The 27972-nt window shown below is 56.8% G+C and overlaps 2 protein-coding genes across 4 annotated transcripts; one reads left to right on the plus strand and one right to left on the minus strand.

The window, feature by feature from the left end:
* Nucleotides 1–5027: 5027 nt before the first annotated feature.
* Nucleotides 5028–19742, plus strand: Ercc2 (ERCC excision repair 2, TFIIH core complex helicase subunit). 2 transcript variants are annotated; one of them, XM_078031886.1, is made up of 24 exons: nucleotides 5028–5074; nucleotides 5385–5484; nucleotides 7172–7249; nucleotides 7320–7382; nucleotides 7536–7649; nucleotides 8804–8920; nucleotides 9011–9127; nucleotides 9400–9523; nucleotides 9613–9709; nucleotides 9813–9946; nucleotides 10031–10199; nucleotides 11960–12078; nucleotides 13849–13918; nucleotides 14008–14077; nucleotides 14171–14272; nucleotides 15289–15352; nucleotides 15636–15757; nucleotides 16961–17053; nucleotides 17140–17212; nucleotides 17365–17435; nucleotides 17546–17689; nucleotides 17844–17987; nucleotides 18274–18395; nucleotides 18532–19742. In XM_078031886.1, exons 1-23 carry the CDS (start codon nucleotides 5070–5072, stop codon nucleotides 18364–18366), a joined length of 2283 nt encoding a protein of 760 aa, XP_077888012.1. In that variant the 5' UTR covers nucleotides 5028–5069; the 3' UTR covers nucleotides 18367–18395; nucleotides 18532–19742. The 2 variants fall into 2 exon arrangements, with proteins under 2 accessions (XP_077888012.1, XP_005338276.1); XM_005338219.5 differs by having other exon boundaries at nucleotides 18274–19742.
* Nucleotides 18452–26815, minus strand: Klc3 (kinesin light chain 3). Of its 2 annotated transcripts, none has more exons than XM_078031888.1 (13): nucleotides 26707–26815; nucleotides 22565–22830; nucleotides 21981–22211; nucleotides 21639–21708; nucleotides 21038–21257; nucleotides 20598–20685; nucleotides 20420–20521; nucleotides 19888–20061; nucleotides 19424–19514; nucleotides 19313–19353; nucleotides 19119–19225; nucleotides 18868–18931; nucleotides 18452–18668 (listed from the first exon to the last, which is right to left on the minus strand). In XM_078031888.1, the coding sequence occupies exons 2-13, from the start codon at nucleotides 22820–22822 to the stop codon at nucleotides 18597–18599; spliced, it is 1518 nt and encodes a 505-aa protein (XP_077888014.1). In that variant the 5' UTR covers nucleotides 22823–22830; nucleotides 26707–26815; the 3' UTR covers nucleotides 18452–18596. The 2 variants fall into 2 exon arrangements, with proteins under 2 accessions (XP_077888014.1, XP_077888013.1); XM_078031887.1 differs by having other exon boundaries at nucleotides 26644–26744.
* Between the last annotated feature and the right edge of the window lie 1157 nt (nucleotides 26816–27972).

Here is a 27972-nt window from a genome sequence, read left to right on the forward strand (position 1 = left end):
GGTAAGTATCGTAGGGATCATCATGAGTATTCAGTCATTACCATTTTTTTGAGCACCTACTGTTTGCCACTGTCTGAAGCTGGGGACACAGCAGTGAACATGGAGACTAAGGTCCCTTCTATCAAATTCGTACACTCTCTGGACCTTTGATGATACTAAACAATGATTAATACTCTCTTAGTTGTGCTAATGAGTTATGCCTATGTTCTAACAGAGTCCTTAATTTTATTTTTTATTTTATTTTATTTTTTTAAAGAAAGAGGAGAGGGGGGTAGAGAGAGAGAGAGAGAGAGAGAGAGAGAATTTTTTTAATATTTATTTTTCAGTTCTCGGCAGAACTGAAAAATAAATATTAAACAGCATCTTTGTATGTGGTGCTGAGGATCCAACCCAGGCCGCACGCATGCCAGGTGAGCGCGCTACCGCTTGAGTCACATCCCCAGCCCCGAGTGCTTAATTTTAGAGAGACATTCTGAAATACTTCTGGACAAAATGATGTATGAGATTTGCTTCAAAATAATGGACTGGGCGACAGTAAGGGTGTGTAGAGGAAGCAAGATAAGCCCAGGGTTGAACGCTGCTGAAGTATAGTATAGTACGTGTTTTACCCTTCTTTCTCTCTCTCTCTCTCTTTTTTTTTTTTTAAGAAATATTGGGCTGGGGATGTGGCTCAAGCAGTAGCGCGCTCGCCTGGCATGCGTGCGGCCCAGGTTCGATGCTCAGCACCACATACAAACAAAGATGTTGTGTCCGCCAAATACTAAAAACAAATAAATATTAAAAATAAATTCTGCCAGGGACCAAAAGGGAGTTCTCCTTCAAAGAATAGCCTGACAGTTACATGAAACAGCCCCTAGGAGACATCTCGCCTGGGAGACACCCTGCAGCCATCTATCTCCCGGGGACATCCTGCGGCCATCTGTCTTCCTGAAACATCCTGCGTTATCTCACCTTGTGAAGACATCCAGCAACTGCCAATAAGAGAGCTTCCCCATCCCCAGCATATAAATATCCCTGTGTGAACAATAAAAGTCAGCAGCTTGATCAGACTCCTGTCTTGCTGTCACCCTTCGTGTCTCTTGTCCCTTCATTCCTCCCCATCTATTTTCGCTGTCCACGTTGATGTGCCCTGCCGGACGGGACAAAATTCTCTCTCTCTTTCTCTCTCTCCTCTCTCTTTAAAAAAATATTTATTTTTTAGTTATAGGGGTACACAATATCTTTATTTTATTTTTATGTGGTACTAAGGATTGGAGCCAGTGCCTCACACATGCTAGGCGAGCGCTCTACCTCCAAGCCACAACCCCAGCCCATGTTTTACCCTTCTCTTAACTGTGTGTCTGTTTGAAATTGTCTTTGACACAGCTATAAAATGTCCCTGCTGGCTGGGCACAGTGGTGCATGCCTGTAATTCCAGCAGTTCAGGAGGCTGAGGCAGGAGAAGCACAAGTTCAAAGCCAGCCTCAGCAAATTAGTGAGACCCTAAGCAACTCAGTGAGACGCTGACTCTAGATAAAATACAAGGAAGTCTGGGGATGTGGCTCAGTGGTTAAGCGCCCCTGAGTTCAATCCCTGGTACCAAAAAAAAAAAAAAAAAAAGTCCCCATGCAGGAGAGCTGACCTTCTAGTGCAAGAGACATACAGTAAAAATGAATAAATAAATAAACCAAACGATGAGCAAAATCTACTTCAGATCCAATGAGGGCATGGGGAAGTGTGTTTCCTGTGGCTGCCATAACAAATGACCACAAACTCTGTGGCTTAAAACGACATACATTTATTTTCTGACCTCCCCTCCAATTTTGGTACCAGGGATTGAGCCAAGGAGCAGCGTTTAACCACTAGGCCACATCCCCAGCCATTTTTATGTTTTATTTAGAGACAGGGTCTCACTAAGTAACCGAAGCTAGTTTTGAACCCGAGATCCTCCTGCTTCAGCCTCCCAAGCCGCTGGCATTACAGGCATGCACCACCTTGCCCAGCTTTCCGACGGTTTTGAAGGTCAGAAATCCCAGCTCACTGGCACTAGGCTGAAACCAAGACCTTGGGGAGCCAGCTTCCCACAGAGGCTCCTGGGAGAATTCAGGTCCTCCCTTTCTAGGATTCTAGAGCTGCATTCTTTGCATTCCTTGGCTCCTAGCCCCCTCCTTCACCTTCAAAAGGAACCTTCCTCTTAGATTTGTGATGATGTTTAGGGACCAGGGATATCTACCCCAGGATTGTCTCCCCATCCCATGATCCCAGGGCTCACGCATTTGCAAAACCATGAGCAGGCAGTTGTCAGTCATCCTAAGATCCTTCCCCATCCTCCTTGCCTCCTGGTATTCACCCGTTTTGGTTACAACAACAACAACAAAAAAGATGGTAATGACTGTGGCCCATGATGAAGAAGAGCACAGGTGCAAACGAAGTCCCATCTCTATGTGTGATGACATCAAGGGACTGAGTTCCCGCCTCCTGTACAGGCCTCAACAGCCCTCCTGTTTTGCTCTTCCCTGGAGTCAGCACGGGCTCTGTGCTGCCTGCCTTCTGGCTCCAGCAGATATAATATCCCTAATATAGCCTTGCCCGGGCTTAAATTTTTGGGTCCAGTGATCATTCCTAAAGATCTGGATCCAAGAACCTGAGTCTAGGTTTCTGGTTTTGATGAGTCAAGTTGCCTTTGAAGACACTGCATGGCAGGGGCCAGTGAGGACCTGAATCCCGCAGGAACCCCCTGGGGAGGGCAGTAACATGTTGCCCAATGGGGACTTGAGAGGTCTGCAGCTGTGTCCAACTCCTGATCTATAGAACAAATAATAAGCTAGGCACATGGCACATGCCAGTAATCCCAGGTACTCAGGAGGCCAGGCAGGAGGATCACAAGTTCAAGGCCAGCCTCAGCAACTTAGTGAGAACCCTGTCTCAAAATTTATAAAAAGGGCTGGGGATGTAGCTTAGTGGTAGAGCACTCTTGGGATCCATCCCCACTACCACAAAAAAACTTTTTTTTTTTTTTTTTTTAAAGCTAGAGAAATAGTTCAGTGGTAGAGCACTTGCCTAGCACTTGTGAGGCCTGAGTTCCATCCCAAGTGCAAGCGCGCGCACACACACACAGAGGAAATAAAAGAAATGGGATAAGTGCTGTTGTTTGTAACCATGATATTTGGGGATAATTTATGCAGAAATAGCTCACTAATGCAAGTGCCTGCTGCCTGGATGGCAGAACCAGGGGCCCAAGGGTGCCTGGAGGAGCAGCGTAGAGAGAGAAGAATAGAAGATGATGTCAGGGAGGTAATGGGATATTTAGCACAGGGCCTGGGATATATTAATCCAATACTCTATTTTTTGGGAGTGGGGATGGGTACCCAGGGACTGAACTCAGGGGCAGCTGAGCCTCATCCCCAGCCCTAGTTTGTATTTTATTTAGAGACAGGGTCTTACTGAGTTGCTTAGTGCCTCCTTTTTGCTGAGGCTGGCTTTGAACTTGAGATCCTCCAGGCTCAGCCTCCTGAGCTGCTGGGAATACAGGCATGTGCCACGTTGCCCAACTCCAGTACTCTATTTTATTTAAAATTTTTTATTATTGGTGCTAAGGATTGAACTCAGGGTCTTATGAGTGCTAAACACAGGGTCCACCAGTGAGCTGTCACCCTGGCCCTGCCCTCAGTACTTCTAGGAAGCCTTCCCTGATGACTCTGGTCAATATACCCCACAGACCATAACAGGCACCCCAGTAAAGAATTTATGCTTTTCTGAAAATTTCCTTCACAGTATTTGCCATGCTTATAATCATACTTATTTATTTATTTATTTTTGGTACCAGGGATTGAACCTAGGGGCACTTAACCACTGAGCCCCATCCCCATCCCTTTGTGTATTTTATTTAGAGACAGGGCCTTGCTAAGTTGCTGAGGCTGGCTTTGAACTTGCGATCCTCCTGCTTCAGGCTCCCAAGATACTGGGATTACAGGCATGTGCCACCATGCCTAGCTTCATATATTTTTTTGTATACTTAGTATTGTTCTTTGAGGACAGGAACCAGAGCAGTCATGGACATATGTTCCAGGAACACAACAGATGCCCCATAACTACTTATTGAGCACACAGAAACTAGCATTTATCAAATACTTAGTTTGTATTAATTGGAGCTTTAACTGCTTTATATGCGTTCATTTAAGTATCTTATTTAATTGTTCCTTCTTTGCATCTGCTGAGGTGGAATCCCAGAGTAGTTTGATCAAGGTCACAGTTAATGGAAAGTGGAGTCAGGATTTGAACCCAGGTATTCTTATTCAGAGCCCACACCTTAGCCACCAAACTGTACTGCCTCTCCATTACGTCCTGATTAAAACAGCACAGAGTGGCAAACAGTAGGCGCTGGATACATGGGAGGAACTATTTATAAATTACTTATCCTAAGTCTAGGACACAGCAAGTATTTTATAAGTGCATGTGTGTCTGGCACAGCAAAACCATTGGGAACTTTTGGCCTCGAAAGTGTCCCTAATTTCCCTGTCATTCTCCCCTAGAACCCATTCACTATTCAATCTGGACAGACACATGAAGATCTAATCCATCCCACTCCACCCCGTTACTGGGGATTGAACCCAGGGGCACCCACCCTACTAGTAAGTTAAGTTCCTAGCCAATTTTATGTATTTAACTAGTTAGTTATATTTTGAGACAGTCTCAAAATATAAATAAATAAAATTGCCCAGGCTGGTCGAAGTTATGATCGTCCCGCTTCAGTCTCGTGTGTTGCTGGGACTACAGATCTGTGCTCACCTGAAGATCCAAGTAATGAATTGAATCGATTCTCTCGGCTCTCTTCCTTCCTTGTTTTGTTGATAGTCCTCTACGATCCACAGTAATGCCTCTGACACGGCCTCGCCCAGAAATCCGCCTTTGCCTCTCCGTGCGCATGCGCATTATTCCGATTGGCTCCTCCCGGTGGAGTGACGGGCAGGTTCAGCCAATGGTGGAGTGACGAAGGTGGAGCGGCTCCTCCAGGACACCCACGTCCCCGCCCCTTTCTGAATATTCATAAGGAGGGCGGGTCTGCGCCTAGGCACGCCGCGGCCGCCGCCATGAAGTGAGAGCGGAGTGGGGGCTAGCGGTTCGGGATCGAGAGCGGGGGGATACATGGGAGGAACAATTGATGGAAGGAAGATGGGGGTCCGGTGGGCGCGCCTCAGGACCCGGCGGGGCGAGGGGAGACTGGAGGAATGGGGTGGGAATCGCTGCGGGGACCGGCGGGGCGGTAAGGAGACCGTAGCGAGGAGACGCCGAGGGGGACGAGGGTCTCCTGGGAAACTTGGGGATGTCGGACCCCACGGCGGGGGAGTGTGGCGGCTGGAGAGGGGCTGAGGGGACGGGACTGACCCCTTAGCCCCCGCCGCCAGGCTCAACGTGGACGGGCTGCTGGTCTACTTCCCCTACGACTACATCTACCCGGAGCAGTTCTCCTACATGCTGGAGCTCAAACGCACGCTGGACGCCAAGGTGGGTGGGTCCGGCCCGCGCTGCCCACTTGACAGGTAGGGCTGCCTTGTGGGCTTCTAAGGCCGAGGTTGCAGGTCGTAGGGTTTTAAAAATCCAGGGCCTTCTGGGCGTGGTGGGTCACGCCTGTAATCCCAGCGACTGAGGCTGAGGCAGGAGGATCAAAAGATCCAGGCCAGCCTGGGCAATTTAGCGAGACCTCGACTCAAAATAAAAAATAGTGAAAGAGCTGGGGATGTAACTTGGTGGAAGAGCACCCTGGAGTTAAGTCCCCGATACTAGAAAAAAAAAAGTCAATCCGAGGACCTCAAGAATCCAGGACTCGGGCTGGGGATGTGGCTCAAGCGGTAGCTCGCCTGGCATGCGTGCGGCCCGGGTTCGATCCTCAGCACCACATACCAACAAAGATGTTGTGTTCGCCGAGAACTGAAAAATAAATATTAAAAATTCTCTCTCTCTCTCTCTCTCTCTCTCTCTCTCTCTCTCTCTCTCTCTCTCTCTCCTCTCTCACTCTCTCTTTAAAAAAAAAAAAAAAAAAAGAATCCAGGACTCTAAAATCTCCTGTTATCTAAAACAATAATGGTTTGATCAGTGACAGGACTCTTGTCTAGAATGCATAAGACCTGGGTCCAAACACCCAATACCAGGGAAAAAGAAAATCAAGAAGCTAAAACAATAACGGTTAATAGTGGAGCAGCTAACATTGATTGAAGGCTGAGTTTTCCAATGCTTACCAATATATAGACTTCAGAGTGGGTGCTAACAGTTTTGAATGCTGGACCCACAGGCTCTCAGCCATGCACCCTTGGGCGAATCATTTAACCTTTTGCCATGGTTTCCACCTCTGTAAAATGAAGAGAGCACTTTCCTAGCATGGGTGAAGTCCTGGGTCCTGAGAACGTCAGCCTCCCGTGCAGGGCATGTGTGTGCACACAGTACTTACTTCTCTGGGTGTTGTGAGGGTTATGCAACTTAATACACAAAAGGCAGCAATTCCCAAGTGGGAATGATTTTGACCCCCAGAGGACATTTGGCAATGTCTGGGTGTGTACCTGGTTGTCATCCCAGGAGGAAAGGAGCTATTAGATATCCTGCTGCACACACAACAGCTTCCCCCATAACCAAATATTTTTTTGGCTCCAAATAGCAAAGATATGTGGAAACAGCACTAAGCACAGAGTAGATCTGTGGAAGGTTTGTAAGCTAGAAGAAAAAAGGTTCACTGTACTTTAGATGCTGTTCCAAATATTTAACCACAAATTTCTCACTGATCCTCATTGTCATGCTGAGAAGGGCACATTAATAGGCCTGTTTTAGAGGTGAGAATACTGTGGCCCAGAGAGGTAAAGATGCTTATCGGGGCTGGGGATGTGGCTCAAGTAGTAGCGCGCTCGCCTGGCATGCGTTCAGCCCGGGTTCGATCCTCAGCACCACATATAAACAAAGATGTTGTGTCCGCCGAAAACTAAAAAATAAATGTTAAAAAAAAATTAAAAAAAAAAAGATGCTTATGGAAGACCACTCAACAAGGAGGTGACAGAAATGAGGTGCAAACTCATTGTCCCTGGGGCGCAGACCTTAATTGCTATGTTGTCCTGCATTCTCAGTTGGTAGCATTTGAGGGAGGGTCCCCAGAGTTTGTATTTCAGATTCTGAGAGCCTGTGTCTGTCTTTCTGCCCCCACACACAGGGTCATGGAGTCCTGGAGATGCCCTCAGGCACTGGCAAGACAGTGTCCCTGCTGGCGCTGATTATGGCCTACCAGCGGGTAAGTGAGCCCCTGAGACTGGGAGGAGGGAGGGTGCTGGGCCAGGACTGAGCACACTGGTCCTTGGCAGGCGTATCCACTGGAGGTGACGAAACTCATCTACTGCTCGAGGACAGTGCCAGAGATTGAGAAGGTAGGCTGGGGTGGACCCCATGTCTTTGGTGTCCTGATGGCTGCACTCCCTAGCCTTACGGGGTTGGGATGCTGGAGAGGAGGCTGGGGCCTGGCAGGGCAGGGGCTGGAGCTTCCAGTGAAGCCAAATCCCTCCCCTCCCCCATCTGAGCAGGTGATTGAGGAGCTTCGCAAGTTGCTCAATTTTTACGAAAAGCAGGAAGATGAGAAGCTGCCATTTTTGGGGCTGGCTCTGAGCTCCCGCAAGAACCTGTGCATTCATCCTGAGGTGATTATCCACTCCCTCCTCTTGCCCTCAGTCCCAGGGTCGAGGGACCTCTTCTCTCCAACCATGAGTCCTAGGTCCCAAGATGAGAGCTCTCAGGAAGTATGAGAATTTCTCAGGAAGGGGCCATGAACAGAATTTCTTTCTTGCAAATTCTGATTCCTCATTCATGACCCAGATGAGTGGACTCCTCCAGCTCCTGGAGTCTAGAGACCTGACTTCCTGACTCTGAAACTTACTAGCTGTATACATATTTTTTTCTTTTTTTCTTTTTTTTTTTTTATGGTGCTGGGGATTGAACCCAGGGCCTTGTGCATGCCAGACAAGCACTCTACCAACTGAGTTATATCCCCAGCCCTTTTAATTGTACATTTTATATAGGTGATTTTGGCCCCTGGGTCTCAGTCTTCCCTTCTATAAAATGGGGATAATTAAGTATCTGCCTCATAAAAGATGAGATTGGGTGAGATGGTGCAGTTGAAACCTGTAGCATGTACAAAGACTTAAAAGAATATATATCATGATGAAGGCACAGTGGGGCACGCCTATAATCCCAGCATCTGGGGAGGCTGAGGCAGGAGGATTATGAGTTCAAAGCTAGCCTCAGCAAAAGTGAGGCACTAAGCAACTCAGTGAGACCCTGCCTCTAAATAAAATACAGAATAGGGCTGGGGATGTGGCTCAGTGGTTGAGTGCCCCTGAGTTCAATCCACAGTATCAAAAAAAACAACAAAAAAAACACAACAACTTTGAGTGCCAGTATGACATCACAGGTGAAACATTCTCCGCCTGACTTTGTATTATTGGTGAAACTGAAAGTGCAGACATACTGAAAGGACTGTATAAAACATCTTGTGTATGTTAATGAACCACAACTGAATTGCACATTTAAACTTTGAGTTCCATCCCCAGATATTTCATTATGTACATGCAAATATTCCAAAAGTCCAAACAGCATCTGCAGTCCAAAACACTTCTGGTCCCAAGCATTTCAGACAGGGGCAGTCACAGGGGGTAGTCGGGAGTGTGACGGTGCTTGCAGTCTTGTACCTGCAGTAAGTTAGGTATGTTAACCAATAATAAAGCAGGTTGAGGTTCAAATTGTCCAAAAGTCCGGTGAGCCTGTTTCAGGACTGAGATGTCCCCTGTGCCCCTAGGTGACACCGCTGCGCTTTGGGAAAGACGTTGATGGGAAATGCCACAGCCTCACGGCCTCCTACGTGCGGGCGCAGTACCAGCAGGACGCCAGCTTGCCCCACTGCCGCTTCTATGAGGTGCCTGGGGGCCGCTGAGTGGGGCTGGGAGGGCCAGGATGCTCAGGGCAGCCGGCCTTGCTGACCCCTGCCTCCCTCCCCTCACCCCAGGAATTCGACGCCCATGGCCGCCAAGCGCCCCTCCCTGCCGGCATCTACAACCTGGATGACCTGAAGGCCTTGGGGCGGCGCCAGGGCTGGTGCCCTTACTTCCTCGCCCGCTACTCAGTGAGCCTGTGGGGGTGGGCAGAGTGTGGGTGTGAGGGTTGTGGGCTGCCTGTCCCTTGTCTGTCTGCTTGTGTGTGTGTCTGTCTGTTGGCCAGCACCTGTGTCTGTCGGTGTCTCTCCCTGTGCCTCTGAGCCTTGCCTGTGCGAGCCTATGTCTTTGGGGCCTGCGCATCTGTCTCTGTCTCCTTGTGTCCTTGGCCTCCGCCTGTGAGGCAGGAATGTGACAGCGGAGGGCACCAGGAAGGCTAGAGCACCCTGTCCTCCTCCCCCAGATCCTGCACGCCAACGTGGTGGTTTACAGCTACCACTACCTCCTGGACCCCAAGATAGCAGACCTGGTGTCCAAGGAGCTGGCCCGCAAGGCCGTGGTGGTCTTTGACGAGGCCCACAACATTGGTAAGGAGGGAAACGGTACAAAGCTGGTGGCAGCCCGCCAGACCTCCACCCTGCTGGCCGCAGCCCAGCACTCGCCCCTTCTTCTCTAGACAACGTCTGTATCGACTCCATGAGTGTCAACCTCACTCGCCGGACCCTGGACAGGTGCCAGGGCAACTTAGAGACCCTGCAGAAGACGGTGCTCAGGTGCCAGGAGGGAGCAGCTGGGAGGCCTGGTGCCTGCTGGGCCACCTACCACCAGCCCTGAGGGACAGGGTGCAGTTCTAGTCCCTTACCCTTGTCCCTGCAGGATCAAGGAGACCGACGAACAGCGCCTGCGCGATGAGTACCGCCGCCTGGTGGAGGGGCTGCGGGAGGCCAGTGCTGCCCGGGAGACTGACGCCCACCTGGCCAACCCTGTGCTGCCCGATGAGGTGTTGAAGGGTGAGCCGTGCTCTGCCCCGCTGCCCTTCTTGCCCGCCCGCCTGCCTCGTGCCGCTGACCCTTCTCTCCCCTCCTCTCTCGCAGAGGCGGTGCCCGGCTCCATCCGCACGGCTGAGCACTTCCTTGGCTTCCTGCGGCGGCTGCTGGAGTTTGTCAAGTGGCGGCTGCGCGTGCAGCACGTGGTCCAGGAGAGCCCGCCCGCCTTCCTGAGCAGCCTGGCGCAGCGCGTGTGCATCCAGCGCAAGCCCCTCAGGTGAGGCCCGCGTGGGGAGTGGTGCCTGCAGGCGCTGGGGCGGATCCCAGCCTCGTGCTGCCAGGCCTTGTCCACACCTGCTCCGTGGGGCACCACATTGCCTGTGTCAGGAACTGCTGGCTGTCCAGCTGGGCAAGGATGGAGTGGCCCTGGGTGGCTGTGTTGGGCGGCCCTGGCAGGCAGTGCAGCCGGACCTGGGAATTGCCTGAAGACAGTTTCCCAGAGGCGCTGTTTGTGGAGGGGGTGGGAGGGAGCAGTATTGATGCTTTTTTCCTTTGGGTGCTCTTGGTGCTGGGAGGGACCCAGGGCCTCCAGCATGTAGGCGGGTGCTCTCCCTTGAGCTGCAGCCTGGCCTGGAGCCAGGCTGGGATGGAGGCTGAATCCCGAGGCCCAGCAGGACTGGAGCTCTGGGAAACCGCCCTGGGCCCCCAGATGCACGTCTCCTTTGCCGGGAGTCACCGTCAACACTGCCTTCACCCCCATGCCGGGGCCTCCCAGGGGTGCATTTGGGGATCATTTAGTGGGGTTCAGACCCCTGAGGCATGGAGCTAGCAGATAATGGACTCAGGAATAGGAGGAGGGGGCCAGAACTTTTCCCTTGCTGATCTGGGTTTGCAAATCGTTGGTTTCTCTGAACCTCCGTCTTCTGTGTAACCTGGGTGGGTGTCAAGGTGGGTGGCGTCTTTACTTCACAGATTCTGTGCTGCTTAAAGGAGAGGGCAGCAAAGCCCACAGCTGGCCTCGTAGCTATGGTCAGCTAAGTTTTCCGGGTTCCTTACCTCAGCTACATCCCCTGAGTGATGTCCCCACGCTGCAGATGAGGACATGGGCCTCGGGGAGAGGATGCCATTACCCAGGCTTAGCACTGCATGTGCTAAGTTGTAACTTTGAAACCAGCTCTATAGGACTTGAGAGGCTTGGCTACTCTGTCCCCAAGGGAGTGGGGCAGCTCTTGTGCCTCTCCCCCAGGTAGGGGACTTGTGAGGGTGGAAGAGGGGCTCCGCCACTCAACACATGTTCCCCAAGTGCCTCAGCGTTCCCGGGTGCGGAAGTGAGTGAGGTGGCCAACACCACCCTCATGGGGCTGTGACCCAGTGGAAGAGACAGACATATCCCCGACATGGTGATCCCCTCAGGTGCGGATGACAGAGTCTCAGGGCACCTGAGCCAGCCTGGGGTCAAAGGCAAGCTTGCAGCATGTTTAAAGTCTGAGCGCCACCAGGCTCCAGTCAGGCGCTCCTGCTCCTGACCTGTCCCTCTGGGGCGAGCACTGCAGGCCTACCTGTGTGTGACTGGCTAGGTGGCCCTGTGTGTCCGTGTGGTTGACACAGTCTACGTGAGGCTGTGTGTGGTTGTGTTACTTTGAGTATGGGGGACTGTGACAGTGTCACCAAGGTTCCTGAGAGAGAGGAGAAACTGATGTGTGTGCGTGTGCGCTTGAGACCTGTGGTCATGCGGGATTCATGATGTGACTGCGGGGTTCTGGGTGTGGCTGTGGGTCTTGTTTTGAGGAGACCCTGCCAGTGAGGCCATGAGCGTGTGTGACAAGTGGCCATGTTCTGTCTGCCATCACGAAGTGGAGGCTCAGCATAATGTGCCAGTGTTCGAGGTGAGGACGCTGAAGTTTCTGGGACAGATCTAGTTCCTGGCCTCATGAAACACCTGGTTGCCAGGAGGGACACATGTGGCCATGAGCTCTGACAGCAGAAAAGGGGCCTCTGAGCCTGTCCTTCCCTCTGCCCCCGCCCCGCCCTCCACAGGTTCTGTGCCGAGCGCCTGCGGTCCCTCCTGCACACCCTGGAGATCGCCGACCTGGCCGACTTCTCCCCGCTCACTCTGCTTGCTAACTTCGCCACCCTGGTCAGCACCTACGCCAAGGGTAAGCTCCCCTCTTCTTGCATCTGCTGAGTCCCTGGCAGCTGACATCGGGGTCCTAGACAAGCCTCCACTGTTGTTGGCAGGGGTTTGGACACAGGCCTTGAAGGCTTGGGCTTGGGAGGCTGGGCTCTATTTTGACAGTCCCTGGGAGCTGGGCAGGCCTCCCTCTGGCTACAGAGTGGGGAAGGATGGGGTGGGCAGCGGAACGAGGTGAGCCCTGATGCATGGCAAGAGCTGGTCACTGTAACGGAGGGCAGTGGCGAGCCATGGCAGGTTCTGAGCAAGGGAGGTGCCAGGTCAGATTAGTGCTTTAAAAAAATTCTGGCAGGGACTGGAGGCAGTTGTTGGGGTAGACAGCAGGTACCTGAGCAGGAGAGGAGGGGGCGGGACTGTGAGGCAGAGAAAGGTAGGTTTGGAGAGAGATGGGAAGGAGAGGCCGAGATGGGGAGCGCCTTAGTGGTGTGAGGACACTCAGGCCTCTGGCCTGTGGGAGAGGGGGGTGTTCTGAAGGCTTCAGCCAGGTTCCCTCCGCTCCTTAGCTGACCAAGGGCTCAGCCTGATCCCTGGGGATTACAGGAAACTAGGTCAGACCTGCCGCCCTGCCCTGCGCTGGGCCTCAGCAGGAGCAGAGTCTCTGCCCTCCCACCAGGGCTGTTGCCATGAGCACTGGACGCTTCCCCCAGTCCCTTCTCCCGCCGTTTCCCCATCTACCGAGGCTCACATCACTGACCTGGAACATGCTTCTCCCATCTCCAGTCTCAGCCCAGCAGCTGTGCCCCCTCTGTCCCTCCCTCAGCCCAAGGCTGGACCATGCCACCTGCCTGATCTGCCCTGGCCCAGCCCTCCCCACTCTGAATCATTGCTCTCTGGGAGCTCTCTCTCCCCCCTGGACCAGGAGCCCTTGTGGGCAAGGCTGAGGCTGTCTCTGGTCACTACTGTGTCCTCAGCACAGGGCCAGGTACAGAGGACTTGATTTCTTTTTTAAATAAGTGAAACAACATGCAAATCATTCATTCAGTTTTTGCTTAACGAAAGCCTGGCCATGCACTGTGGAAGCAGGAACCAAAAAAGGCCTCACCTCTGCCCTGCTGGGAGCGATATTCTGGAGGGGAAACCAGTAGCAAAAACAAAGACAGCCTAGTCCAGGAGGCCTGGTTAAGAAGGACGGGCGGTGTTGCTGCGTCCCCGTGGCCGGTGGGGGCAGCCTCTGGGGAGGCTATTTTTTGCAGTTCAGGGCCGGAACCCAGGGCCTCACACACGTTAGACAGTGCTCCACCAAGTGCGCCACCCAGCCTGGGAGCTGACTTTTGAATAAGGGCTCCAGCGGCTGCAGGGGCTGCCTGTGGGAGGCAGTGGTGAGCTGGTGAGGGAGGAGGAGAGGGTGGCGTGCTGGGTCCCACGGTGATTCTGGATCCCAGGGATCCAAGCAGGGAGCATGGTGGCCTGGGAGGGAGGAGATGGCGGCTGGCCAAGATTGTGGAGGTGGTCAGTCACAGGGGCATTTGGGAGGCAGAGCGGGCGTGGGTGCTGAGCGGGCCTCCCAGGACAGCTTGAGGATGTAGCTCAGTGCTCTTGGGAATTGCTCGGAGGTCGCCCCAAAGAGCAGGCAGGCTGGGGTGTTCGGGCTCAGGTGCCTGCGTTTGGGGCTTGGGCCACTGGTGTTCAGTCCCATTTGCCCCTGGGACAGGGACCAGACACAAGCAAGTTCCTGTGTGGGAATGGGACGGGTGACCTCCGTGAGGGTCTCACCGGCCTTTGCCTGTCCCTCCAGGCTTCACCATCATCATTGAGCCTTTTGATGACAGGACCCCCACCATCGCCAACCCCGTCCTGCACTTCAGGTGGGACCCTGGGCCTGAGCCGGCATGACAGACAGAGGGCAGCCCCGCCCTCCCTGCCTGGCCTCACTGTCCGGGTCTGCTCTCCACAGCTGCATGGACGCCTCCCTGGCCATCAAACCTGTGTTCGAGCGCTTCCAATCTGTCATCATCACCTCCGGGGTGAGGACTCTTCCCTGACCCCTCCAGTCCTCCACCATGGGGCTCCCGTCCTTCCTTGGTCTGATGACATCCCTCTTGCTATCCCTCCTACAGACACTGTCCCCACTGGACATCTACCCCAAGATCCTGGATTTCCATCCTGTCACCATGGCAACCTTCACAATGACACTGGCCCGGGTCTGTCTGTGCCCCATGGTGAGTGTAGAGGATGGGGTTAGGGGCTGCCTTCCTCCTGCGGCCTGTCTGCCCCTCCTCAGGCAGGAGAGCTGTCTGCTGGGGTGCCCAGGTGGGCTCCGCCTGCTCCTGTGTGTCTGGCTCGCAAAGCCTGTTTTCTCCTCTGCACCTCTTGTTTTTTTGGTACCAGGGATTAAACTCAGGCACTTAACCACTGGACTCCCCTTGCCCTTTTTATTTTCCATTTGGAGACAGGATCTCACTGAGTTGCTTAGGGCCTCACTAAGTTGGAGGCTGGCTTTGAACTTTTGATCCTCCTGCCTCAGCCTCCCAAGCCACTGGGATTACAGGCCTGTGCCACTGTGCCCGGCTCTGATCTGTGAAGTGGGAATGTCTCCTCCCTGATCTCCCAGGGCCACTGACAGGATTCAGAGAGTGTAAAACACGAATGTAGCCTGCATCTCGCTCATGTGGCTTTGCCCAGTTCTTGCCCAGCTGTGACCTGGGTAGTGAGCCTTCTCTCTGGGTCAGTCTCTGTGGTAAATGGCCTCAGGTCACAGGCTCTGAAGCCCAGAGTCCGGATGTATTTTGGAATTTGGAATTTTCCAGGCTTTAGAAGGTTTTTTCCTTTTTTGGTGCTGGGATGGAACCCAGGGCCTCGGGCATGCTAGGCAAGCACTCTGCCACTGAGCTGCAGCCCCGCCCTGCAAAAGCTTTTGAAGAGTCACATGAAAGGGGTGAGTTGGCCTCTGAGTGGACTCGGGTCAGTGCAGTTTTTGCCGAATAGTTTTTTGGCTTTTGGAATTGCCCTTCAGGGACTGGGGCCCCATAGTGACCACCAGCTGCATGGTGGCATTGTGAGGATGGCCAGCGGTGGCACTGGTGGCGAGCAGTGTTTTGGAACCAACTAGCAACAGGTAGCTAATGGTTCACCTAGTGATGCTGGATCTATTAAAAGCTTTGAATGGCAGTAACAGGGGGTGAGCATATGTGACAGTGGCGGCTGCTTCCTTTATTGTGACCTTTGCTTGCTCCAGATCATCGGCAGGGGTAATGACCAGGTGGCCATCAGCTCCAAATTTGAGACCCGGGAAGATATTGGTATGCTGCCTGCGGGGCCGGTTTCTGTGGGTTCCCGTGGGATCCTAGTGGGCTGTGCACGGGCTCCTAAAGCTGCTCACCTGGAAGTGACGTAGCCACTTTTGCCCTCATTGGCTGTGGCAAGTCACAAGGCCACACCTGCTTCAGGGGGCTGGCTCTGGAGGAGGGGTTGGGTGTGTGAGCAGCCCGCAGATAGCCTCGGGGCTGCCGAGAACCCCAAGTTCAGGATCGGGAGGGGGAGGGGGCCCTGCGCCAGGAGGGGGCCCAACCTCTGACCCTACAGCCGTGATCCGGAACTATGGAAACCTCCTGCTGGAGATGTCCGCCGTGGTCCCTGATGGCATCGTGGCCTTCTTCACCAGCTACCAGTACATGGAGAGCACTGTGGCCTCCTGGTACGAGCAGGTACGCCCAGCCACCCTGCCACCCGTCTGGGAAGCCCCGTTCCTCACTCTTGGTGCTGCCTGGGCGTCCTTCCTCTGTTTTCAGTGACAGGTGGCCTAAAACACGGGAATATGCATGAAATAAACCCCACACGCCTCTGTGCCCTGCTCCGTCCCCATATTTGGAGCTCAACCCCACATGCTTCAACCCGTGGCAGCCTCTGGCTCCTGGTGCCCTGGCTGCTCTTTTCGGGTTTACCCCTGTGACTGTCCCTCCAGCACATAGTGCTCGCTATGGACATGGGAAACAAGTATGGCTCTTGCTGAGTGAAGGTTCTGGAACTAGGGCTGGACCAGGACTCCAGGCAAAGCCTCTGGAGAACCTGCAGACCCTCTGGGAAGTATGAGGATGGGCTTGGGGCACGGTGGCCGGGGCTCAGCATGGCCACACTGGGCCATGGCAGGAGGTGGTGGGAGGGGCACATCCTGCCTGTCTCTGAGCGCCCCTGACCAGCTCTCAGGGCCCAGAACACTTCTTTGAGGTGAGATGAGTGGACTCACTAGTCCAGGCTTCAGGGAGTGCTGGGGCTGGGGCTGGGGCAGGAGCCTTGTCCCTCAGAGTCACGGCCAGACTCTTTGCACACAGTAGGAAAGATGGCTAGAGCCTTGTGTGCTATTAAGAAACCTTGCCTACCCAAAGCCATGAAAAGGGGCTCCCATTTCCTCCTGGATGCTCTGCGGCTTTAGCTTCCACACCTGTGTCTGAGGCAGCCTACATCGGCTGTGTGGGATGAAGGTCAGGTTCATTTCCCATTTGGAACCCATTTGCTTCCATATGATTCGTTGAAAAGAGGTGTCCCCACTGAACTGCACAGGTGACCATGGGGCTGGTCTCCGTCTCTGGCTGGGTCTGTCCCTGTGTCCACTACAGTGTGGGGTGTGCACTCGAGGTAGCCTCCGCTGGCCCCAGGTGGATTAGTCAGCCCCTGCACCCCCGTGGCTGGGTACTGTGTCCTGACTGGCCACCATGGGCCATGTGCCTACTCCACTGGGCTAACCACAGTGAAGTTGGACAGTTCTGTCCCTTCCTTCCTGTGTCCCAGACAGGCAGGTTGAGGCCCAGAGACATGGTCCTTTACACAGGAGTCTGAGGCAGGGCTGGGTTCATGGCCATGCCCTGAACCACGGCCAGCCCCAGCCCTGACCTCCTGCTGTCCCCCCTCAGGGCATCCTCGAGAACATCCAGAGGAACAAGCTGCTCTTCATTGAGACCCAGGATGGGGCCGAGACCAGTGTTGCCCTGGAGAAGTATCAGGAGGTGGGTGTGGGATGGGGAGGCTGAGGCAGCGCTGGGTAGGCTCAGGTAGTGGCTCTGAGGGTGACTCAGTTTGCCCCAACCCCCAGGCCTGCGAGAATGGCCGAGGGGCCATCCTGCTCTCAGTGGCCCGGGGCAAAGTGTCTGAGGGAATCGACTTCGGTGAGTGGCTGCTTTCCCCTGCCTAGCGCTAGAGCCGTCCTCCACACCCGTCTGCTCCCTCAGGGGACCAGCCACCCACAGCCTGGGCCTGGCGAGGGCCTCAGCCCCCAGCACCCTGCAGCTCACTCGTGACCTCTCACCCCTGCCCACAGTGCACCACTTCGGGCGGGCAGTCATCATGTTTGGTGTCCCCTATGTCTACACCCAGAGCCGCATTCTGAAGGTGAGCCACGTGAGGGGGGACAGCGTGGTTTGTGGGGTGGCTGGAGGAGGGCACAGGCACTTGGGAAGGGATGGCTCCCCATCCCTCTCCTCCTCACCCCCTGGCCCCAGGCACGGCTGGAATACCTGCGGGACCAGTTCCAGATCCGGGAGAACGACTTCCTCACCTTTGACGCCATGCGCCACGCGGCCCAGTGCGTGGGCCGGGCCATCCGGGGCAAGACGGACTACGGCCTCATGGTCTTCGCCGACAAAGTACGGGCTCGGGGCCTCTGCACCCCACCCTGGCTTCTGAGCCCCGCTGTTTCCCCATTCGTCATCCAGATGGGCAGGGTATGGTGGCAGGGGCAGCGGTGGCCAGGCTTTCCAGCCTGGGCCTGACACCCTGTCCCCACCCTCCCACGCAAAGCGGTTCGCCAGGGCGGACAAGCGGGGGAAGCTGCCGCGCTGGATCCAGGAGCACCTCACCGACGCCAACCTCAACCTGACCGTCGACGAGGGCGTCCAGGTCGCCAAGTACTTCCTGAGGCAGATGGCGCAGCCTTTCCACCGGGTGAGCCCTGGGCCCTGTTCCCTCCCGGCTGTGCTCCCCCAGCCTGCCGCCTCGTTGCGGGCACATGCCAGGCCCTGGGGGAGCTGTGACTGCTTCCCTGTGCAGCTGCCTGGGGAGGGCAGATGAGGCCCAGTGCCCTGTCTTCTGGATTTTGTGGACAGCTCCCAGTTCAAAATTCTGTCCCTTAGCCCTCCTGTCCCCACTGCCTCTGGAGTCCTGGTCCCCTGCAGTGGCGCTGTAGCAGCTTCCCCAGGCCCTGGCCAACTTCCCTCTCTGACCCCTGCAGGAGGATCAGCTGGGGCTGTCCCTGCTCAGCCTGGAGCAGCTGGAGTCGGAGGAGACGCTGCGGAGGATCGAGCAGATCGCCCAGCAGATGTGAGCGGAGCAGGCTCGTCAGAGCAATATGAGGTGATGCCCTCGTCTTGCCTGGCCCTGTCCCAGCAGCACAGAGGACCCCTCAGGTGGACATTCCAAATCTATAGCCTTTAATTACGGGGGAGAAGGCAGCACTGATGTCTGACCCACTGGCCCCCCGCCCCCCCAGGCAGGGGAGCCGAGGACACGGGTGGCCACCCCCCATTCTGGAGAAGCTGCAGCGTCCCATCCGTGTTAGCGGGGGCTCATGTCCTGGATACTGGCGCTGAGGGTCCGTGGGAGCTCACTTAAGGGCCGACTGCGGAGCTGGGGACAGGCACAGGGAGCGGTGGGTGACGGGCAAGCAGATCTCTGCTCCAGTTGTCACTGCGCCCGTCCCCCTGCCTCTGCCCCAGGTACACCCTCCCTTCTGTCCTGGGCTCTGCTCCACCCCCACCTGTCAGCCCCTGCCTCTCTGAGCCTGCCACAGTGGCTCTGCTCCATCTTTGACAGGTGTCCCTCTCACCTGAGCCCCCGGAGCTCTGACATTCTCTGTATTCAGCACGTTTAGGGACATGGCTCTCTTCATCCTGCAGAGAATGGGTCAGAGAAGGACAGGTGAATGTCCAGGCCCCTCTAGGAAGGTCCTCTCCAGGACTAGGTTAGATCTGTGTCACAGGGCAGATGGGAGCCATGGAAAGCTCTTGAGCAGGACTGGGGGAGGGTGCTGCAGGTGCCCCCACCATCAGGGCTTGGCCACCGCGAGCCGGCACTCACCCTGCTGCCCCTGCCAAGCCCTCCCCTCGGAGACGGGACACCAGCTTCTCACTTCCCCGCCGGAGAGACTCACGGAGCTTAGAGAATGAGCTGCTCCTTCGAAGAGCCTGAAGAGGAGCCAGGGACAGTGACTGACCCCCACCTGGCCCATCCAGCCCCATCCCCCCTCAGGCACCAAAGCAGGGCCTCCTCACCTGTTGTTCTGCTTCACCAGCTGTGCCTGTGTTAGGAGCTCCTGGGGGACAGAGGGGACGTTGAGAGGGGCACCGAGGAGCCCTTGGGAGGGAGGAGGGCAGAGGGCTCACCCAGAGGTGGCGGCAGGCCCTCCCTGCGGAGGATCTCCCTGTACAGCTCCTCTGCCTGCTCGTACTTGTTCTGCTTCAGGTAGGCGGAGGCCTGCAGGGAGGGCGGGGCAGGGGGACTTTGACTGTAATCTGGGGACTTCTTGGGACCCCCAGCCCATCTTAAGTGCAAGCCTGGCCACACTGCCTTCTGGGCCCCGCCCTGCCTTGGCTGTGTCACCTCTGTGCCTGTCTCCTGTACAAATGGGGTGATGGTAGCCCTATTGTAACGAGCTAAGAAGGGGCTGCCCACGGCAGGTGCAATAAAGATGTGATGTTGGCATCTGGTCCTGCCAGTGTCCTCTGCTGGAACCGTTCTCTGGCACACTTCCTGATGCTGAGGGGACCTTTCCGTCAGGGCCCCACCTTCCCCCCTGGAGCTCCTGTCGTACCTGCCTGCAGCCCCATAGCCCCCTGCAGCGCCTCACCAGGTTGTTCTTGGTCTTGGCCACATTGGGGTCGTGGGGGCCACCCAGGGCCTCGTAGATGCTCAGGGCGCGGGCGTAGTGCCGCTCCACGTCCTCGAACTTGCCCTGGTTCTGGCAGAGCAGGGCTAGGTTGTTGAGCTGCTTGGCCACGTCTGGGTGGTCGGCGCCTAGGACCTGGGGGTCATGAGCCACTGGAGTCACGGGGTTGGTGGGCCCCATGATGGCACTGCCATGCCGGAGACGCAGGTGGGGATTACAGAAAGAGGAGCAGCTGCGGGGACAGAGGCTGCAGTGCTCCAGGCACTGGTGGCATACAGGGGTAGACCGCCAACCAGGGGGGTCAGAGGGCAGGGCTAGGAGGGGGCGTGTGAGGTCACAGGCAGCAGAGTCCAGATGAAACTGGAAGGTCGGGGGCAGGCCGTGTGGTGGGTGATCTAGGCCCACACGGGGGCCCAAGAGACGGAGGATCAAAGGGAAGAGCACCAAGTCACGCCCACACAGACAAAGGGTCATCTGGAATTGGGTAGGGGACCTTCTCACGGATCTCCAGGGCACGCTGGCACAGGGGCTCTGCCTCCCGATAACGCCCACGTTTCCCGTAGAGGACAGCCAGGTTGTTGAGGGTGGCGGCCACCTGCAGTGGGGGTGCAGGTTGGAGGGGGCAGGCTCTGCGGCCTCCCTCCCGTCCCTGTGGGTGGGGGCCCACTCACTGCAGGGTGTTCAGGACCCAGCGTCTGCTCCCGGATCTGCAGGGCGTCGTGGAGAAGGTCTGTGGCCTCCTTGTACTTGTTCTGGTCCCTGTGAGGCAGTCACAGGGGTGGCTGGGACGGCCAAGCTTGGGCTATGGCTGGGCTGGTTCAGACAGATCCTGGGACCTGGCTGAGCCAGGTGTGGGTGGCACCCTCCAGGTGTCCCTTCAGGCCTCCCCAAACCTCCCGAGTCTCCAGCGCTGGCCCCCCCCCCTCTTCCCCACCTGGGGTTGGGGCCCTTGCTGACTTCTGGGTCCTGGCCACTCCCAAGATCTCTGCCTTCCTCTTTGTTTTCCTGTCCTCTTCTGCCCTGTCCCTGTCCCCATCTACCCCTGGTGCTCCATGTTGAGGGGACGCCAGGTCCTTCACCCAACAACAGGCCCTGCCAGTGCGGCCCTCACCGGTACACCAGGGCCAGAATGTTGAGCATGGTGGCCACATCAGGGTGGCAGTGGCCTGAGCTCCGCTCCAGGTCCTCCAAGGCCTGGCGGCACAGAGGCACAGCGACCTCGTAGCGGCCCTGGCCCGCATACTGGATCACCAGGTTGTGCAGGGTCCGAAGGCGGGCAGGGATCTCGTATCCGCCCTGCTGGGCTGCCGCGGCCCCTGCTGCTTCAGGACCTGGGGGAGGCAGGCACTGAGTCACCTCAGGCGCCACGGACATCTCGAAACTGCTGGGCTGAGGCTGGGTCCCCACACTGACCTCTGAGCCAGGGAACACAGGCATCCAACCTGCTGGTGGGATGTGTCCTGGCCTGGGGCAGGAACGGTGCCCACCTGGCCTGTGAGGTGTGTGGGGAGCTGCCTGGCTCACACACCCGAGTTCACAGCTCCGGGCCTCACCTGCCGGTCATCCCCGCTAATGCCAGCCACCTGTCCCATCCTCCTCCTGACCCTGCCCTCCCCTCCCCCTCCCTCACCAGAGAACTTGGGGTCCCTCCCAGCCTGGCCTGTGGTCCTGCCTGGCTGTGCTCCCACGTCACACGCGGCCCTCACACCCACCTCTCCTCTCCTCCTCCTCACTGGGGAACAGGGAGGCCAGGCTGTCTCGGCGAGGGGGGGACTCGGGGCGCTACAGGGAGGACAGGAAAGCGGGAGCCATGAGAATGGGGCTAAACACAGCCTGGGTGCTGGATCCCTGGTGGGGTTTGCGGAGTGCTGATCAGAAGCCTTAGGGCTCTCCTGGGGGTCGAGGAGGATGGGGGCTTTGTGAGCAGCTGGGGGGCTTCTGGCAATTGCTGGGGGTCTGAGGGGTCTACAGAGGCTGGGGCCTTGGGGTGCTGGGGTGGGGCGGAGCCTCAGAAGCTCTGGGAGGGCCATTTCCCGCCAAGTCCTGCCCAGCACCTGGCTCTCCTCGGGCGGGTCGTACTGCCGCAGCTGCCCCAGGAACTCAAGGTGGTGCTTCTCCTCCTCCAGCTGCGCCACAGCCTCCTCGCTGGCCCGCAGCCGCCGCTGCGTCTCCTCCAGCTCCTCGCGCAGCCAGACGTTCTCCTGCGCCAGCCTCCGGGCCTGCGCCCGCAGCCGCTGCTTCTCAGCCTCCAGCACACTCACGTGCGCCGAGAGGGCCAGCAGCACCTGCGAGGGGCGGTCAGGAGCTGAGCTGGGGGCTGCCCTGGCCCGGCATCCCACAGGGGCCCTGCAGATTCCGCAGACTGCGGTGATGCTCGGGGACCCCTCTGACTTCACCCAGGAGGCAGATCTCAGGACTACTTCATGTTTCACCCTGTAACCCAAAGTCTCCCGAGTCCCTCAGCTCCACCAGAGGGTGCTGTCTGGCTCAGGGCATCTTGATGCTGCCTGGGGACTCCACTTGTGGCCTGAAGCCTGCCCTCCCGGCTGCCTGTCCCAGTGCCTCCCACCTCCCACCTGCTTCCCTGAACACCTGGTCTAAGCCCCAGGCCTGAGCGCCCCCACCAGGCCCCTCATACCTGGGCTTCGCCTAGCCCCAGCTCAATGGCCTCCAGGGAGTGGCCCACCACCTGCTGCTTCTCCTCCAGCAGTTCTGAACCAGGCGCAGGACCATGTGCTGCCAGGGCCTCCGCCAGGTGCCCAGCCAGGCTGCGGTGCTCTGCCCGCAGGGCCTCCAGCCCCTGCACCACCTGCCGCGTCTGCCGCACCAGCTCCTCGGGGTTCAGGCGCTCTGGGCCCAGCCCCATGCTCCCAGGGGGCACCACCTGCACCGACATGGCTGCTCCTGGGAGTGGCAGTGGAGGTGGGGTGTCACTGCCAAGGCAGGCCAGTCCCCAGCCCCCACACGAGGATGGCCAGTCGGACCCCAACCTCTCCGCATCCCCACTCTCTGCCCGCCCACCCGGCCAGTCTCTGCCTCCTAGCCCTCTCCATCCCAGCCAAACCAGCTCTGCATCCGCCCCAGCCAGCCCTCATGGGAACATTCTAGTCTACCTCTGTCTGTCTTCTGAAGCCAGGGCTCTGCCCTGAGGACAATTCCAAAATTTTACTGTATGTAATTAACCAAGAGGGCACTCAGCTGGCTCTTGATCCCCCCCACCTGCACTCAGCTCGAGGGGCTGGCCCTTCCCTCCCCAAGGTCCCTAGCACCCTGCCCAGAGCTCCCAGCCGGCAGTGTGCCCTGGGACCGGAGGCACCTCCTCTGCTGGGCGTGGGGGGCGGGGCACGTGGAGGCGGCAGCTCCCTGTGAGCTCATTCTCAGGGTGTTTTTGTTGGGAACCAGTCAGGCCACTGAGGGTGGGTGGGGCCTGAGGCCAGGGCGAGGGGCTGGGGCACCAGAAGCAGAGAAGCCTCTAAGTTGGGGAGAGAAGGAGGGGGCCAGCATGGTGGCTCCTGGGCTTGATGGACCCTGAGGGAACAGGGGCTCCACCCTCCACCACAGACAGGCTCAGCCAGCCCAGCGCCTGTTGGAACATGCGCATGGCACAGGTGTGGCCTATGGATGCCACTGTCCCTGTGACAGAGGTCTAAAGCCTCCTAATGAGTTGAGGTCCCACATGGGGATTTTGTGTGGTTTTATGTGAGTGACCAGGTCCAGTGTTTAGCTTTTAGTGCCTCCAGGGTCCGGGTAGACAACAGTCCTCAAACCTGCCTCCATTTATGATGGCTTTATCAGAATGTGTGGCCACCGGAGGCGCAGGAGCATCTACTCCACACACGCCCTCCAGAGGTTTTCTTTTGGTGCTGGGAGTTGAACCCAGGGGTGATTTACCACTGAACCCCAGCCATTTTTATTTTGAGACAGGGTCTCATTAAATTATCCAGGCTGGCCTCCACTTGTAATCCTCCTGCCTCAGCCTCCCTAGTGGATAGGACTAGAGGTGTGGCCACCATACCAAGTGCCTCCTGAGGCACTTAAAGACACAGTGCCACACACACATTCTCCCCTCAGAAACACAACACACTCACACTCATACACTCCCTTGTTTCAAACAACACAACACGCACATACCCTCTCTTAACATACACACCCTCATTAGAAATACAGTACACATTCTTATCTTAGAAACACAACACACACTTTCTCCTCTTAAAAATACAGCTCAAACTGGGTGTAACGGCACTCTTCAGTGGCATGGGAGGCAGAGGTAGGAGCATCGCAAGTTTGAGACCAGCATGAGCAACTTAGCGAGACCCTGTCTCAAAATAAAAAAATTATAAAGGGCTGGGTATGTGGCCAGTAGTAGAGCGCTCCTGGGTTCCACGTCCAATGCCACAAAATACAGCTCAACTCAAAAACTCACATGCATCCACATTCTCCTTGCAGAAGTATGACCTAATGCAACCTGTGAAATCAGGTACACAAAGGTACATCTCCCACACGCACGCCCGCTGCCCACCAGAAACACCACACAGACGCCTCTGCTTTGCTCTGTCGACTCCCCTGCCCCTCACCTCCAATAATCCAACCAAATCCCCAAGACTTCACAAATTGTGTCCCTGCACTCATCCATGACACTCACTTTCTCACACACTCACACACACACACACACAGTCCCCGAGTGGCCATCTCCTCCTTATGTACCTGAAGCCCCTCCATACACACTCCAAGAATCTGTTGGGGACCCCTCCTCGTGTCCCCCACTCCTCTAAGTCCCTCCACCTCCACCCTGTGTCCAGCAGAACTCACACGCAGGCACCCAGATACCTAGACACACAGATGGCCCCAAACTCAGTCTCAGTTACTCTGCGGGCCATGGGTGCCCACAGCGTGGGGTGCCCTACGGTCGGGCAGCTCCCTGTCTCCCTGCACACTGCCCGGGCTCTGTCCACCACAAGCAGCCCTGAGCTCCCCGCACCTGCTGGCTGGACCATCATCACATATGCTAAGAGTGTCCCGTGCACTTCACACGCCAGAGTCCAATGGCCACCAAACTCTCCTATAGCTATACATTTGTATATAGGAATGTCCCCCCACTGATAGATGGCACAGCATCCTCATAAACCCATGGTAAACTGAAAATATCACAAGCTGAAAAACGGATTTAGTGTAGCTGCCTCCTGGACATCTGAGCCGACAACAAAGCACTGCAGAGCACTGGTCGGCTCCTCTGTGACCACTGACCAACTGGCCACTGCTGCTGCCCAGCATCACAAGAGAGGATGGCACGGTGTAGCGCTAGCCCAGGAAGGAAAAAATCAAACTTCACAACTCAGAGTTTGAAGAACAGTTTCTCCTGAACGCAAATCACTTTCACAGATTGTAAGTGGATTTCTCCTCATCACTGTAGGTCAGGTACCATCTCCAGTTTCTGTGGGGGCTGTAGGTTTGTTTAACACACCCTGCTCTCTCACCCTGCGCACACAAGCCACATAGATGGTCACATTCACAGTCACACAAGTCCATCAAGGGCCAGCCTGACAACCACAAGCACACAAAGTATTCACCCAGTTTTGTTAATGTAACAATCCCCGCCCCGACACACACCACCGGCAATCAGACCCGGCCTCCCGCACACCACACCAGGCCAGGACACCACAGCCCCGCCACAGCCCCGCTGCAGCTCGGCCACAGCCACTCATCACTCAGGCTGTCACCAAGACAAACACGAGCCCCTGCGCTCATATAGAGCCCCAATGGGCTCCGCCAGCAGAGCAGTAATCACAGGCACAGCCCACACATGGCTCTCCTCTTCCATCCTGTCACCCAGGCACAGGACAATCCCAACCACACATCACTCCCCACAGAGAGGACTCTACGCTCGCTGGTGCCAGTCCACAGCAACTGTGGAGAACACACACACACACACACACACACACTCTCACTGGCTTCCTCTCCATACACACCTCTCTCCCAGCCCCACAGCTCCACACTTGGTAACCCAGGCAAGAGCCCAGCCTCGGGGCACAGTCACCCACAGCTCCCGGACACCACCACTGTGACACAACTCAGAAGTCAACCGCAGTCCCCTATGCACACACACTCCATCCTACAGGCAAAAGGACAAGGGCCGCCACACAACACCCGTATCTAATCTTACAGCTGCCAGCAGAAAGTCACCGACAGCCACATGATCTCTGGGTTGCACACACGAAGTCCTGTAACCAGCCCGACTCCCAACACACACGCACACACACGCACTCACGCACACCCCCCCTCCATCACAGACACAACCAGAGGTCACATCACAGAAAAGTTCCCGGTCCCGGGGTCTTGCGGCCGCCCATCTCCCCTCCACACTCACACCCCGCTCTCGCGCGCACCGAGTCGCCCGGGCCTCACGCGCCGGCGCAGCAGGACCCCGGCGCGGCCCCCAGCCCCTCACCTTACCCTTGGCGACGGTGGCCTCGCGCAGGTCACCAGGGTCCCCTCCCTCCGCCAGGCCCCGCCCCATCCTCGCCCTGTTTACCTGCGCGGGGGAGGACGCGGCGCGGCGGGGCCTCGGGACCCGGGAGCCCCAGGTCCGGCTGCGGCGTCCGGGGGCCGCGGTCCGCCCGGCCCCCAGGCGCGCGGCCCAGGGTACGCGCCAGGCCCCGCCGCGCCCCCCGCGCCCCATCACCGCGGCGCCCCGCCGCCGCGCCCCTCCCCGGAGCCCACCTGCCGCGGAGGGCTCCGGACCGCTCGGCCGCGCCGCCCGCCGCGCCCCTCCCCGGAGCCCACCTGCCGCGGAGGGCTCCGGACCGCTCGGCCGCGCCGCCCGCCGCGCCCCTCTCGCCCGGCCGCCGCCCGCTGCGCCCGCTGCGCCCGCGGCCCGTCCCGGCCGGGCGGCTCCCCGGGGGCGGGGCGACCGCGAGCCCCGCCCCCGCAGGTGAGCGGCCCCGCCCACATCCCGCGGGAAGTGCGGCCCCGCCCCCGCGCGGCCCCCGGGATCCCAGAGCCTCAGGCTCCCGCGGCCCGCAGCCTCCCGGCCGCGTCGAACCTGACCTGAGGCCTGAAAGGCCACGCTGGAATCCTGAAAACTCTGACCGACGACATTCTTTCAGCGCCTGCCGCGGGCCTTTGCCTCGGTTTACCTCCCTTCCCTCCCATCCGTCGTCTGTCAAGTCTCTTCACAAAGGCCGCCTCTTCTGAGAGCGCTTCCCTGGTGGCTCCTCTTATTATTTTTATTTTTAGTTTTGGGGTACGTAGGGTTGAGCCCAGGGGCGCTTAAACACTCAGCCACAGCCACAGCCCTTTCTGTTTTTATTTAGAGACGGGGTCTCGCTAAGTTGCTTAGGGCCTCACTAAATTGCTGAGGCTGGTCTGGAACTTGCAATCCTCCCATCTCAGCCTCCCAAGTTGCTGGGATGACAGGCATGGGCCACCATTCCCAGCTGTGATTGCTCCTTTTAAGGGCACCTTCCTACTAAAACGTTACTTCATTTCTCCGCTTGATTTTGTTCATGAAACTTTTCAGGGTCTAAGATCATTTTATATAACATGTTTTTAACATATGACATCCTCGGGGCTGGGGACGTGTTGGGTAAGAATTGGGTTCTGGGTTCAAAGTGATTCCAGCATTCACTGGCTGTGCAGCCTTAGGCAATTAACTTCCCCTGCCTCGGTTTATCTAATATTGTAAAGTGGGAACAGTTGAAGTCTGCAAGGATTGAATTGGTTAATGTGGACGGTATTTTTTTTTTTTTTAAATCAGGGCCTGGCACAAAGGGAGGATTTAGTACGAATTAGCTACTATCGTATTACTGGTTCCTTTTCCCCCCTACGGACCTGCAGGTCCTGAGGGCAGGACTCTGTTGTCCACAGTGTGTGTTTGGCACCAGAACAGAGCCTGGTGCAAAGTAGGTACTCATTGGACATTCGTTGGGCGAATGAACGAATCAAGTTCTAGAGTCCTGAGCGGGGTGCGTACAAGATTTGAACTTGGCCAAGCCGAGCTCTTGGAATCCCCTGCAGGCCCAGCTCACTGCACTGTGGGATTCTTCCAGA

Source organism: Ictidomys tridecemlineatus, chromosome 15 (assembly GCF_052094955.1).
Source record: "Ictidomys tridecemlineatus isolate mIctTri1 chromosome 15, mIctTri1.hap1, whole genome shotgun sequence".
Lineage (NCBI taxonomy): Eukaryota > Metazoa > Chordata > Mammalia > Rodentia > Sciuridae > Ictidomys > Ictidomys tridecemlineatus.